The 13,569-nt window shown below is 53.2% G+C and overlaps 1 protein-coding gene across 5 annotated transcripts in view; it reads left to right on the top strand.

Annotated features, from left to right (window-relative positions):
- Positions 1 to 13,011, top strand: part of MTMR3 (myotubularin related protein 3) — a 75,630-nt gene extending 62,619 nt beyond the window's left edge. For 4 of the 5 annotated variants that reach the window (XM_021413224.1, XM_021413226.1, XM_021413225.1 and 1 more), the window contains 6 exons: positions 639 to 809; positions 2,841 to 2,986; positions 3,676 to 5,077; positions 6,819 to 6,929; positions 7,403 to 7,491; positions 11,156 to 13,011. In XM_021413224.1, coding sequence (XP_021268899.1) covers positions 639 to 809; positions 2,841 to 2,986; positions 3,676 to 5,077; positions 6,819 to 6,929; positions 7,403 to 7,491; positions 11,156 to 11,327 — 2,091 coding nt within the window. In that variant the 3' untranslated portion in view covers positions 11,328 to 13,011. The remainder of the gene's footprint in view (positions 1 to 638; positions 810 to 2,840; positions 2,987 to 3,675; positions 5,078 to 6,818; positions 6,930 to 7,402; positions 7,492 to 11,155) is intronic. The other variant, XM_021413229.1, reaches the window with a different exon arrangement.

Below are 13,569 nucleotides of genomic sequence, written 5' to 3'. Positions count from 1 at the left end.
CCTAGCTTAGCTCAGTTGTGAAATAGGATACGTAAGATTATAACTGGCTCCCTAGCTCACTGCTAATCTATGGGAGCTGTGTGTGAACATTATCCTTAATGTTCTCGCTGCCTTAGAGCAAAACCCCCAGTTTGTTAGTGCACAGCCATTGGGACTGTTCATATATTTAAAGTTAGGTTCTTGTTAAGCTGCTTGGTCAGGCATTGAGCACAGTATGGAGTGAATAATGGTGAGGACGTGTGCTATGCACATCTCTACCAACACAAATTAACACTTATTCCCACCGTTCTTTGTCTTTCTGCTGCTGCATTAATGTTTTATATCTTACCTGTCCTCCAGGCTTATGAGTTTTAAATTAGCAAGACTTTTATGCATGAGTATGAATTAATACTTGTCTTTATATTTGACATTTTTTCCCTGAGTTTTCAGTTATGATGCTAAAAGATGCCTCTCTGTGTAAATCCTTTTGCAGTTAATTCATAAGGAGACACACAAAACATTCCAGATTTATTTATATGTATCAGTCTTTGGGAAGGAGGTGTATTGCCCTGTGAAGGAAAGGTTTCTTTTCTCTTAAGCATTCTTGCATTAAGCTGATGCCTTCTGCCATGTGACTGTATTTGTATTGGTCTCTGCAGGTCAAATTGGTGCAGCACACCTACTCTTGCCTCTTTGGTACATTCCTGTGCAACAATGCAAAAGAAAGAGGAGAAAAACACACTCAGGAACGGACCTGTTCTGTCTGGTCTTTGCTGCGGGCAGCAAACAAAGCCTTCAAGAACCTGCTCTACTCCTCCCAGTCAGAATCTGTACGTATCCTTTCTTACCCACCTCATGGCAGAGTCTGTCAGGGGGCTCTCAGGTCTGATGTGCTCAGAAATGCGTGCCTTAAGGAAATACCCAGCCTGCAGCAGCGGGACGTCGTGCAGTTTCCCTCACCACGAGCAGGGTGCAGAGATAGTAACACTCTTTGGAAACGCCTCAGCTCTTTGATATTTACAGCTGGGAGCTCCGTTCAGTTTTATGTTCCAAGTCTTGCATTAGGTCTGCTGATATTTGAGGAGTGTCAGATGCAACCTCAGAAATTTCTCTGTGCTGGAAACACGTTTTCTGTAACTGACATTTCTGTGTTTGACAGATAGACCTTTGTAGAGAACTGAGCCGTGTCAGAGGAGCGTCATACAATGGCATGCAAACCTAGACACTGTGCCTATATTAAATCTAAACAGAAGAAGTGACTGGGATTATTTGGCACATTTGTGTTTCTGGTAATGCCTTCCCATTTTCAGCTGGGCTCACTGAAGCTTCCAGGCAGGGGCTTGCAGTCACCCCTTGTGTTTGATGGAAGGGCACGTCAGGCATTAGGCAGAGCTGCCCTGTGGTAGGCATGGCGTGTAAGCAGCCAGCCAGTCATCAGAGGTCGCCGTGACGAGGATGGCCAAGACTCTTACAAATATTTAAATGCTTCTTGTTTATAAAATATCAGATACCACAAACCGAACTGTAAGGACCGTGCCATGTTCTTGCAGATGATAGATGTGGCTGTTAATTGTTCCTTAGAGGAAGATTAAAACTTGGCTTAGTAGGAAAGAGTTTGTCTGCATTTGCAATAGAAGAATGAATTCAGTATTCACATCAGCCCTCTGTCACTGCCCATCTCCTGTGCACACCGAACCTGCAGCTTGTGCTCGCTGTGTGTGCAGATCCCTCTGTCACTGTGACTGGCAGCATCACAGGCAGCCTCTCAAGGCTTTTCAGCCCGACGCTGCCATTAGCAGAGTGGGTGTGATAGCTGAAAGCAGGAGGCACTGCAGATACATACAGACTGTGAGTGCTCCCTGAAAGCAGCAGTGAGTTTATCCCAGGGTTGCTCAGGGAGCGCTCAGCGCGGGCACTGGAGCCAGGTGGCTGCTCTGGCCCTGGGCTGCCTTCACGTGCTGCATCCTGCAGTACAGGTGGGGTCCAGCTGACTTGGGCTGTGTCATTGTTAAATGGCACACCATACTAAACTAATGGGGATCAGTTGTGTGTTCTTAGGAGTTCTGTTCATTTCTTCCTGGTTTTACTTCAGTGTTGAAAAGGTGCCTCACTGACGTGGCCACATCTGTTCTAAAACCGTGGTCATTAGGAGCAGCAGCCCTCAAAGCGAGCTGCCCCGCACGCCCCTCTCAGTGCCCTGGCTGTTTCTCTGCTGCTCCTTGCTTTTCCAAAAGAAAGCTGCTTGTGAAAACAGTGAGATTGAGAGAGAGATTCAAGGTGTTCTTAAATTGAAACATAACAGAAAGCGTATTGCGCAGTCAAGGAATCCCTTTCAAGAGCAAGCTGCCCGTTCAGCAGAGCTATTTCCACGTGTACTTAATTTTTCACATGTGAGTGCTTCCTTTAAAGACAGGGTTAGCTTTGATGGATTGGAGCCTTAGAAAGAGGCTGTTAGTTCAGCTCTCCTATGGCATGCTGCAGTACAAAGTGCAGGGAAATCTCCGCGTTAACAATGGGCCGCTGAATTCCTCAGCAGTTCAACTTGCTCAGAAGCATTACTGAGGTGGAGATTCACACCGTGCACATTGCAGCAACTCATTCACAAGAAGCTGAAAGCCAGCATTGTTGTGCCTCAAGCTCCCTCGCTGAAAGAGAAGATAATTACCTATCCGAGTGCAGCTGATTAAAAATGCCATAGCTGCTCCCAGGCCTTCAGAGCTATCTACGGATCTAACACGGCCTCCCAGCTGCAGATCTGAACAATAACCCAGGACCGTCCCAGTCAGATCTGGAGCCCTTTTTTGCACCCTGGGAGCGAGCAGTTGCAATTTCTGAACGTTGTGTTTGTTTTTGTCTCTTAGGTGCTGTACCCAGTGTGCCATGTGCGTAATTTAATGCTCTGGAGTGCTGTTTACCTGCCCTGTTCTTCCCCCTCTACACCTGCTGACGACACCTGTGCCCCATACCCTGTTCCAGGCTCTAGCCCTGAAGATCAGCCCCTGGGCAGGTGAGCCTAGAGCTCAGAAATCCCATCCTGTAAAGTAAGATCAACTGAGAACATTATGGGATGTTAAGAGGAGAATACCTGTGGGAGGGAGGTGTTTTCGCAGGCGTGTTTGTGGGGCTGGCTGACCAAAAGCAGTCTTTCCTTGTTTCAAGTTTGAAAGCTGTTAACTTTCAGAGGTCAGAGCATAACAAATACATTGAATCCGAGAGATTAGAACATGAGTTAAGCTGTGGGCATTGCCTGGCTTTGTTGGATCCTTGGCATTGTTGTGGGATATAAGCTTTTATTCGGCTGTCTTGAATTTCACTTCTTTTTCTGTTGCATAACTTTGCTTTGCTTTGTTGTTGTATTTTTTTTTTTTTTGTCAAGTGATTCTTTGCACGTGTTAATTAGGAGGTGTGACCAGACTGTAAACATCTGTGCTTTGTGGGAAAGGGATCGTTCTGGGAACGTTTGAAGTCTGATTCAACGTATTTTCCTAATGGCAAACAAAAAAGTTCTGAAGCAGCTTTGCATTACAGATGGTCAAAATGTGCTCCTGGATAATGCTGCACAGAAGTCGATTAGTGAGCAGGCTGCTACCCTCCTAATTGTGGAGGGGAGATTTTAAGCCATAGTAGCTAAACTTGAAAAAAAAAAAAACCATAAAAATGCCTGACTTTGGATTCTGATTGTTTCTGCTGGTGTAGGTTACCAAAGACAAGATCCTTTGACAATCTGACGACAGCCTGTGACAGCAGCGTGCCTACAGCCAATCGACGGAGCAGCGACCCCAGCCTCAACGAGAAGTGGCAGGAGCACAGGAGGTCTCTGGAGCTGAGCAGCCTCGGGAACCCCGGGGACGATCCCTTTGATGGGGATGGCCTGAGCAAGCAGGGCAGGGCCCCGCTGGGGGCAGAGCTTTCTGTTGCGGCCGGCGTGGCGGAGGGACAGATGGAAAACATTTTGCAGGAGGCCACTAAAGAGGATGTTATTCTGGAGGAGCACTTAAGGGGTGGCCTGGAGACTGCGGGTAAAGGGGATGAGATTGCCTTGGATAAGGAGAAGAGAAGCGAAAATCTCCGTGGGTATGTCAGCGAACTGCGTGAAAAGGCTGAGGATAAAGGTATTGTAATGAACAACCCGCGTCCGCTTTCACAAGGTGCTCGTGAGCTTAAAGGACACCAGGATGAGCACGCGGAGCTCAGTAACACTATCCAGAAGTTACCTCAGGGGAAGGGGCTGCAGACTGTTCCTTTGGAGAGTTTTGTAAATAGAGACGCTCAAAAGAACGCGGAGGAAGGTGTGGGCAAGCCCGAAGGAGAGGGAGAAAGCCTGCAGAGCGCACCGCAGGCCGGCCTTCTGTTAGCTCTCGGCAGCCTGCACGAGGCGAGAACATCCAACATTGAAAGTTCTACAGAAACCTTAACGGAGAACGAAGCAAAGCAGGAGCTAATTCCCAAGGGTCCTTGCCACAGAGCCCATCTGATGGACAGCAGCGCCGACGAGCTTCCGCGAACTGTGGAAAACAGGCCCGAGGGGGAGAGCGTGGTAGAGCTTCAGAAACCGGGCACAAAAGTACATAGGACTTCTGGTGGCGGCAGCGCACGCGTCCCAATGCCTTCCCCTTGTGCCTTGCCTTTAGGTGAATGTAAGGATGAGGTTGTGTGTAACGGAGAGCTGGAGCCTGAGAACAAGGTGTCGGAGGAGCCGGCCGGGCTCGGCATCGTGCAGAAATACCACGCGACAAACGGACACTGCGTGAACGGGGAGGACGGGAGGATCAAGGCCTCCCTGAGCCGGCAGGTCTCCGCCGCGAGCTGCGGCTCCGTGCAGCTTCACTTGAGGAACTTGCACCAAAAATGGATGGCTGCTCATCTCGGGAAGCAGCAGGCGGCCGGCAGCCCAGACCAACCTGCCAGGAGCCACCTGGACGACGACGGGATGCCCGTCTACACCGACGTCATCCAGCAGCGCCTGCGCCAGATCGAAACTGGGCATCAGCAGGAGGTGGAGACCTTGAAGAAGCAAGTGCAGGAGCTGAGAAGCCGGTTGGAGAGCCAGTTCCTGAACAGCTCCCTGCGGCTCAATGGCGATTACGGAGACGAAGTGGTAAGTGAGGTGGTAACCGGGCCACTGCTGAGAACGGTGGGGCCTAGTCAGTGAGCGTCTGCGTCTCCCCTTGTTGGCAGCCCATGGCTCTTGGGTCAGGCAGGGATTGGTTTTGGCCGTACAGGGTTGTGTGAAACCCTCGAGGTCTTTCTGAAAAGGAGCGGGCAGATGATCAGAGTGGTTGGTATGCGGCATGACTGATGATTGGTATTGTCACTGTATTTCAGTTTGACCCAGAGCACAGCAAAGGTTTGCTTCGAGCAGCGTGCTGCACGGCGTGTTTGCCTGTAACTGGGAGTGCCTAGATACCTGCATTGGTCTTTTTCCAAAAAACCCACGTGCTTTACCTCTGTTCTCATACGTGGGAAGGACGTTTTTCTAAGGATGTGAGTGTCGTTTACTGGGGCAGGAATGCAGCTCTGATCTCTTGGTGCTTTGCATGCTGAGGGCTGGGAAGGTGCAGCAGTGGTGGCTGAAAGCCAAGAACTGGAAGCCAAGTAAAAGAAAAGAAGAAGGGAGAGCTGCATGAGGAAAGGGGGGGAAGAGGAAAGGGGCAGGAGGGGCGAGGTGAGGAGACGCAGGAGAAGCTTTGGGTGAGTTCACATGGGTTGGCCCTGGAGTTCCCAGGTTGGTGCAATACTTATTGAAAATCTCCTGCGTACACATTTCGTTTGCTTCATGTGCCCACAAGACTGGGGAGAGGGAAGGGTTTTTTTAAGAGCTTTCCAACTTTTGCGTGTTTAATTGCTGAAGTGGCAGAGGTGCTGGACTGTCCCAGGTACGTTTGTTGAGAGCAATGCTCAGGACCTTCTTGGCCATTACATCAGAGAGAGCAGCACCCAGTGCTGTTTCCAGGCGTCCATTCCAGCTGGGTCTCACCTGAATCAGGTGTGGCTTTGGTTCCTTGCAGGACCGTGATGTTCTGGCTTAGTTTGTTGCGCTGCATTTTGTAAGGGCCTTCACCAGCCGCAGCGTGGGGCCGGGATGCTCTCTGGAAAAGCCACTCCTTTTAAAAATCTGAGCTCTGCCTTCTGTTTCTGCCTCACCTCGGGAGTAAGAGGGCTGTCTTTGTAAATCCAGAGATGCTTATTGCTCGTGCACAAAAATGTCAGTTTTTTTCCCGTAGTTTTATTTAAGCCAGTAAAACTGCAGCGCTACAGACCGGACTGCAGCAAGGAAGCATTATTCCCCCAACACGCGTGGCTCAGTTCCTGAGTTTCCCATGCATGATTTGGCATGTATTTTCCACAACTCATTCAGGTAGCAGGGCACGTATGCACCACCAGTATTTATTCTGAAAATGAAAGAGCCTTGGAAAAGAAATACGGATATGAAATTGGAGCCACAGACAGCAGCTTCTTTGGTTGTCCAAGCGTTGCCAGAACTTTGTGCTAGCACAGGAGAAAGCAGCCTTGAAATCCATTCTACCCGACATCATCGAGACCCCACCTGCTGGATTTCCTTCTCTTTGCAGGATTTCCAGATCCTTCTCTTTGCTGGATTTTCCTTCTCTTTCCCCCCTCACAAACGGCTTCAGCCTGTGGCACTTGGTCTGCTCGGAGCGGTGGTTTGCCTCTGCTGCTGCATGGGGAGCTGGCAGCTGTCGGCATCCACCCTCGCCGTGCAGACGCAGCCTGCTCTTCCTCAGCAGGAGGCTCCCTGCCCGCAGCTGGCCGACTTTTACTTGTGCAGAAGTAGGAATACGGGATGGTTCTGTTCAGCTGTGTTTGTTTGCCAACAGACTTCTATACCCGACTCGGAAAGCAATCTGGATCAGAACTGCTTGTCTCGCTGCAGCACAGAGATTTTCTCTGAAGCCAGCTGGGAGCAGGTGGACAAACAGGACACAGAGGTACAGACTGAATCCCTTCAGATCGCTTACTCTTCTGGTAGGATGGGATATTCATCACTCAAATTATCCTACACCCTGTGGTCGCGTGCCACTTCTTGTGAGCTGTCTCCTGCACGTTTCACTCGTGCCCTGCCCCGGGGCGTCGGTAGCTGTGCCTGGGAGCCCCGTGCTGCCAGTGGGCACGAGGTGGAGCTGGGGCTGAGCTGAGGGAGCGGGAGCTGACTGCGTGGGGCAGCCTCGTGGCCTGGACGCCTCTAGAGCACAGAGAGCAGCCAGGGAGCTGGACTTGACGACTTGGTCGGTTTGTCTGAGGGCAGCTTAGCGCGTCAGTTCTCGAGGGGAAGGTTTCGGTCTCTTTCGGCGTTGTGAACGCTGAGTTTCTGCTTTGCTTGGGCTCTGTGAGCTGAGGTGTGGTAGGTTTGCTGCCAGCTAACTCTGCTTTCCCTGACGGGTTTGTCTTCTCCTCCTGGCAGGTGACACGATGGCTGCCGGACCACCTGGCCGCGCACTGCTATGGCTGCGACAGCGCGTTCTGGCTGGCCAGCAGGAAGCACCACTGCAGGTACCCGAGCAGCAGCAGGGCTGGGGGGGGGGGGGGGGGGGGGGGGGGGGGCGAGGCCAGGGCTTGGTCCTTCCCTCTGCTCTTAAGGCAGGAAGGGTTTCATGTGGCTGTGAAGTTCCTTTGGGAAGGGTGGGTGTCAACTAGGAGCCAAGAGCTCCGAGAGAACAGGACGGCTTCTGTTCAGCTCCACTTCATTGTGTCTGTGTTTGAAAAGCCAGATTTTGTATCTGCTGCACCCTGGCCTAGACAGATCCCAGTTTTCTCAAGCTGGATTTGGAGACAGCTGGCTCTGTAGCTTTATAAGTGGATGAGAATAATTTAAAAAACACTCGTGTGTCCTCTTTGCATTCAGTACTGCAAATACATGAAAAGCAGCTTTTTCCATGACTGGTTGAGCACCGCCTTCAGTAACCAGTTTTCCCCTTTCATTCAGTTACTTTCATAAGAGAATCTGAAATAGAAGTTCTCCAGATGATTCTCTGCCAAGCGTCCTGGTGACAGGGCCCACAATGCACAGTGCAGGCAGTGGGAGCTCAATGAGGAGCAGGGGATGGGGCCCTTCGGGTTAGATCTAGCTTTGGGAATCTGTAATTCTGCCTTAGTTTTATTTCAGATAAATCCCTATTCCTGATCTCTGGACATGAGAGAACGATTACAAGCACGGTCCTTTAAATAACTAATACCCCTTTTTGGTGCTTCATTGCTTTCTGAAGTAGTGAAGAATGGTGATATCTTGCATCCTTTCTGCATTTGCTCCACTTAGAATTCTTGTAAAGATGAACAAAGCGGGGAGGAATGAATGAGGAGTAGAATGAGATGGATTTTTTTTCAAGTTCCATATGCACTGTGTGTGTGCAGATTTATTGAAGTGTGTCTTATGGCTCCCAGTGAAAAGTGTTGCTAAGCATAGTTATGCACATCTGAGGGGTTTTAGAAGAGTTAAAGCGACGTTTTCATGTGTCCTTTTTCAAGTGGTATCTGTTGTGAAGTGCCCCCATCCATCACTGTCTCCCTGCCCCCCGGCTTCCCCAGGCCAGCTGACACTTGGCACCTACCTTGCAGTTTCTTAGGCCTGGGCTCTGGAGAAGTCCCTGCTCACGCTGGCTGTCTGAACACCTCCGTCACCACGAGGAGCTAAGATTGACGCAGGGCTTCGAGTTCTGTTGCAGAGCTCCCTTTGGTGTCGTCGTTCTTTTGTCTTTGGAATGTCTGACCTAGATGAACGGGGTGTCCATGTGAGCTCTCACTGGTCATGGTAGAGACCAAGCTGCCATCCTAACCAACGAGAACACCAAGTGTTTCCTAGCGTGCCTCACTGCAAAGCACAGTGAGCGGTGGTGAGCCTGCTCACCATCTGATGGGAGGGTGAGAATGAGCTGGAAACCACATTGCCAACCTGAGCAGGATCAGAGTCTCCAGCTTCCTCCGTTGCTGCTGTTTGCTTCTGTTGCCGTTCCCCTCTGAGCTCTTTCTTCCCTCCTTGCAGGGACAGTGAACGTGTTGATCAGATCTGGTGAGCATTTACAGCAGCCAATGCCTGTTGTCTGTCTGCCTTTTCTTGGTAACTTCTCCAAACTAACTCCATCTCTCCCCCGTTTTTCACCTGACTGGAAAGCACCAGCAGCGAGTTGTGTGTGGCTGGCACGATCTGGTGGATGTTTCGATCGATACAGGCAGGCTCCTCTTTCCACAGGAGGGCACTGAGGCTTGGCTTGGGGTAGCTGAAACTGTGGTGTGGATGGCACTAACTCTCACCATCTGCAAGTCGTGTGTTTGAGTAACAGAACGCTTCCGTGCTAACTGGGAAGAGGTTATCCTTCACCTTCAGCCGTCGTGCATCTCTCTCTTATTTTTGATCCTTCCCCTTTTTTGCATTCATTCTGGGAGAGGTCAACGTGTTTTCAAGCCATTCAAGTACATACATGTCGACAAAGAGAATTGCCGCTGATCTTGGAAGGGCGGTGGCAATGAGAGTAGTGCAGGGCTGGCAGAGAGGTGCTGCCTCGCAGCACGGGTGGCTGAACACTGATGATGTCCTAAGAGGGATTGGTGGCGTGGTTCTAGCAGCCACCTGCCCTCGGACGGGAGAGATCCGTGTGTTTAGCATCTCTCAATGTCTCGAGCACAGCAGTGGGGCACTGGGGCACAAAGAAAGCTGCTCAGGGCTTACCAAGCTCAGGGGAGAGCAGTTCCAGCGCTCTGTCCTCTGTCACAAACGACCCAAACCAAACGTGTGTGTTAGGAATTCGGTGAGCTACAGCAGACAGATGATGGTTTATGATGGTTTCAGCCCCTCTGGTTGTTTTTGAGCTCGTCCACCCGCAGTAAGTTTCTGTGGGATAACTGTTCCTGGAACAGCAGCAGCGTGAGCTGCCCACTGCTTTTCTGCACGGTAACACCTTGTGAACTGGTTTCACTCCTGCCGGCTTTCCTGGTGGTAATTTCTAACAGGCTCCCCGAGCTGCCCGTGGTGATGTCCCGGTGCTGGGGTTGTAGCATTAAGAGCTGCAGCTGCAGCAATCAGCCCGCCAGAGTGGGAAATGGGATTTCTCTGCTGACTGTTCCCCGTCAGTGCCCAGCATCTGGGAACCCTGTCTCTTGGCAGTGAAGAATTAATCAAAGCTGCCGGGTGTAAGCGGAGCTTTCTGCCGCTCTCTTGGCAGCAGCAGATCTTTTCCAGCATCAATCTATAGTGGCATAAGATCCCGATGCCAAAGCGCTAATGAGAAGGGCATCGGGCGTGGAGGTGAATTGCAAAACGCAGCTCCCTGGCGCGCTGCCGCAGCCCTGCCAGGCCCGGGGGCAGAGCTCTGCCGGGAGCAGCGGGAACGGCTTCCCACGCTTCAGCCTCGCCCTGCGAGCTGCACGTGCCGGGCTGCTCCCCTCCCGCAGCCTGAGCTGAGCATGGCGGCCCCGGCTCCCCCCGTGCTTTGCATGGCCCCTGCTGAGCGCGTTCCCTTTGTGCAGGAGCCTGGGATGCTGGGAGCGCGGCGGAAGGGACGGCGCGGTCGGGGCGGTGGGAGCGTTGCCGCAGCTCTTTTCATCTTTTTCCCCTCTGTTCCTTCCGTGCTTAACCCTTTCAGCGGCGCGCTTGAAAGAAACGGAAGAAAATGTGTCCGTGCTGGGACTTAGCGACAGCACTCTTAGCAGAGTGAAGGAGCAGAGGCTTTTCCCTCCTCCCCGACCGCAGCATCCAGTATGTGCTTAGCGCAGCGCTGGAGCGGCGATGCGAGGGGGCTGGAGCCCCGCGTTGCCATCCAAGGCCCCCGCTCGCTGCCTGTTCCTCACCCCCACGCCCACCAGGCAGCGGTGACGGCACCGTGCGGCTCCTGCCCGTGCCCTCCTGCTGGGGCAGCCCCGCTGCACGGAGGAGAAGTTCCCTGTGCTCCAACACGAGGCGGCTCCGTGCAGCAGAGCAGGCCCTGGGGATGCTCGGCGAGCTGTGGCTGCGCGCTCTGGTTTCCTTCGCGCTCCTCACCGGTGCCGGCAGCGCGGGGCAGTGCAGGGCAGGCTGTCCGTGCGTCCTGCTCCCTGCGCACAATCCCATGGCCGAGCCCACCAATTGTGTCATTGCCCGTCAATTGTGTCATTTTACAACTCGGGTCACTTTGTCCAACTGCCGCTAATTTTGTCTTTTCCATTTTTCCTCTGTTCCTGACGCAAGGAATTGCGGAAACGTGTTCTGCTCCAGCTGCTGTAACCAGAAGGTGCCGGTTCCCAGCCAGCAGCTCTTTGAGCCCAGCAGAGTCTGCAAATCGTGCTACAGCAGCTTGCACCCGAGCAGCGCCAGCCTTGATCTTGAACTGGACAAACCCATCACTGCCACATCCAACTGAACGCCCGCGCGGAGGCGGCGCGGAGCGGCCGCGGCTCTTCCCCAAGCTGGGGCGCGCGGCCTCGGTGGGCTGAGAGCGGGAGGACGGGGGGCGAGGGACGGAGCTGGGCCGTGCTGTGCCGCTGAGCGTGGGCGTCTCCTCCTGCAGCCCTTCCCTTTCCTTCCTGTCCCGTTCGTGTGTATGTGTGTGCGTGTACGCGCCTGCGTGTGTGTATATATATAATAATATATATATGTTTGCTTGTTTGCTGGAAGATTGTAGGAGTGGGAAGGGAGCTGGCACCGGAACCAGATTTCCCTTTTGTATTTCGCTGTCCCACTGCTGAACTGCGTTGCAGACAATTCTGTGGAGGAAAGGAGACGAGGGGAATCGGCCCAGGCAGCGTGCCGGGTGAATCGCCGCAGCCTCAGCGCTAGTGCTTTCAATCACTCCTGTTACTTCCAAACAAGGAACTGCTGTTTGGGAATTTGTTGCTGCTAGAAGAAATGGGAACCTCTTTCCCAAGAGAGCACTCTCCCTCTCTGTTCTTAGAGTGGGCTCAGCCACCCGCGCTGCGTGCAGGGGGAGCCAGTCCCAGGTTTCCACGCACGGCGTCGCTGAGAGGTGAGGAGGGGCCGGGCCGCGCTGCCGAGCCGAGGTTGGTTTGACAGAGGCGCCGCTGTCTCAAGTTGTGTCGGTGCAATTCCTTATTTAAAACCAAGCCGGAAGGCAGAAGCCCTCGGATTTCTGTCCTCGTCCCTCTCGGTTGGTTTGCTCGGTGCAGAGCTCCTCCTGGAGCAGTGGCACTGCAGCTGTGCTGCGCTTCTGCGCCTGGTCCCCGAGGGCTGCGTGGTGCTGCCACGTTCCTGCTCCTTGCGGCCCGTGCTCTGCGTGCTGCGGGGAGAAGGAGCTGCCTGAGGGTTGGAGCGGGCTCACGGCGCAGCGTGGATTCCCCTCCTTCCTTCTGCCCCAATCCGAGTTGCTTTTCGAGTCACCTCAATAAAGCGTGGATCTCTTGAATCTGTTTTTAACTGAGCGTCAGGTACTCGGCCCCTTCTCCCTTTTGGCAGGGCAGCGTTGCTCGGTGCACTTGGGCCAGGAGATGCATCTGCTCCCGTCCTGCCTTGCAGCGCGCTGCCTCGCCCGGCTTACAGCTCCTGTGCCGTTCTCAAGGACACAACAACCCTGCCGCGATATTGGGCAGCTCAAAAACGTTAACTCACAATTCTTGGGGAGGGATCGGTCCCCTTCCCCGCGGCGTCACAATCTCGTGGTCTGCGGGGTCCGACAGAGAACGCCATCCCGTGAGGTCCAGTGGGGAAGGAAGCGCCGAGGTGTTCTGCTGGACACGGACCCCCCCCCCGTGCCAGCGCTGCTGCGCCGCGAGCTGACGCTGCAGGGCCGGGATGGAGCTGCAGGAGCCGCCCGGGGACGGGGCCTGGTGGCAGCACTCAGCAGGAGAGCAACGCCAAGAGAAAGCTGCCTTCTCCCGCTGAGTTCTTACCCGTTCGCTCCAACGCGGCCACGTGTGGGGCAGAGCCGCGGGGCTGGAGCCGGATGCGAAGTGGGGGGGGGGTGGGTGCTGCCAGCACTGGGGCGTCGCGGTGCAGGCGGCGTCGTGCAGCGCCAGGTGCCAAGGGGTGCGATACGGGTTCGTGGCTCCGCGATGTACAGTGTGAATAAACGCTTGCCGCTCTTAGTCTTTTTTTGATCGACGAAGCACTTTTTTATTAATATTATTTTTCTTTGTATGTAAAGGAGGAACCAGTATCTCTCCGTAGCTGTACATATAACCTGTCTCTCCTACAGAGAGTAAAGTGCTCCTATATTTTTCATTTTTGTCAAAGCGAGAAGTAAATACTTTAGAATTGTTAAATATATAAATAAAAGTGAATAAAGTTTAGAATTTTGCATGGGAGCATTCGCTCACGCCCGTTCTGCTTTGTTACCTTTCCTTTCCTTCCCGTCCGGCTGCGGGGCCGCGGGGCAGCGCGGTGCCTGGGGCCGCGGGGCTGGGTGCCCAGAACTGAGCAGCCTCCTTCGAGGAGAGCTGCTGCCGCCCGGGCGCCTTTGGATGAGGGGATTTTCCGCTTTCCCCCCTGCGAGGATCAGAGCTTCGCTCACTGCTGCTGTCGGTGCTGGGCTACCTGACGGCCGGGGGTGGTATTTACAGCTTCGGGAAGAAAATGAAGCATCTCTAGCGCTGTGCACCGTTACAAACACGCAGAGGAACAGCAGGTTTTCAATTACACGCCAGGAGCCG

The sequence above is a fragment of the Numida meleagris genome, chromosome 14 (assembly GCF_002078875.1).
Source record: "Numida meleagris isolate 19003 breed g44 Domestic line chromosome 14, NumMel1.0, whole genome shotgun sequence".
In the NCBI taxonomy this organism is placed as follows: Eukaryota; Metazoa; Chordata; class Aves; order Galliformes; family Numididae; genus Numida; species Numida meleagris.
The sequence above is the reverse complement of the archived record's forward strand: the minus strand, read 5'-3'. Positions and strand labels throughout refer to the sequence as shown.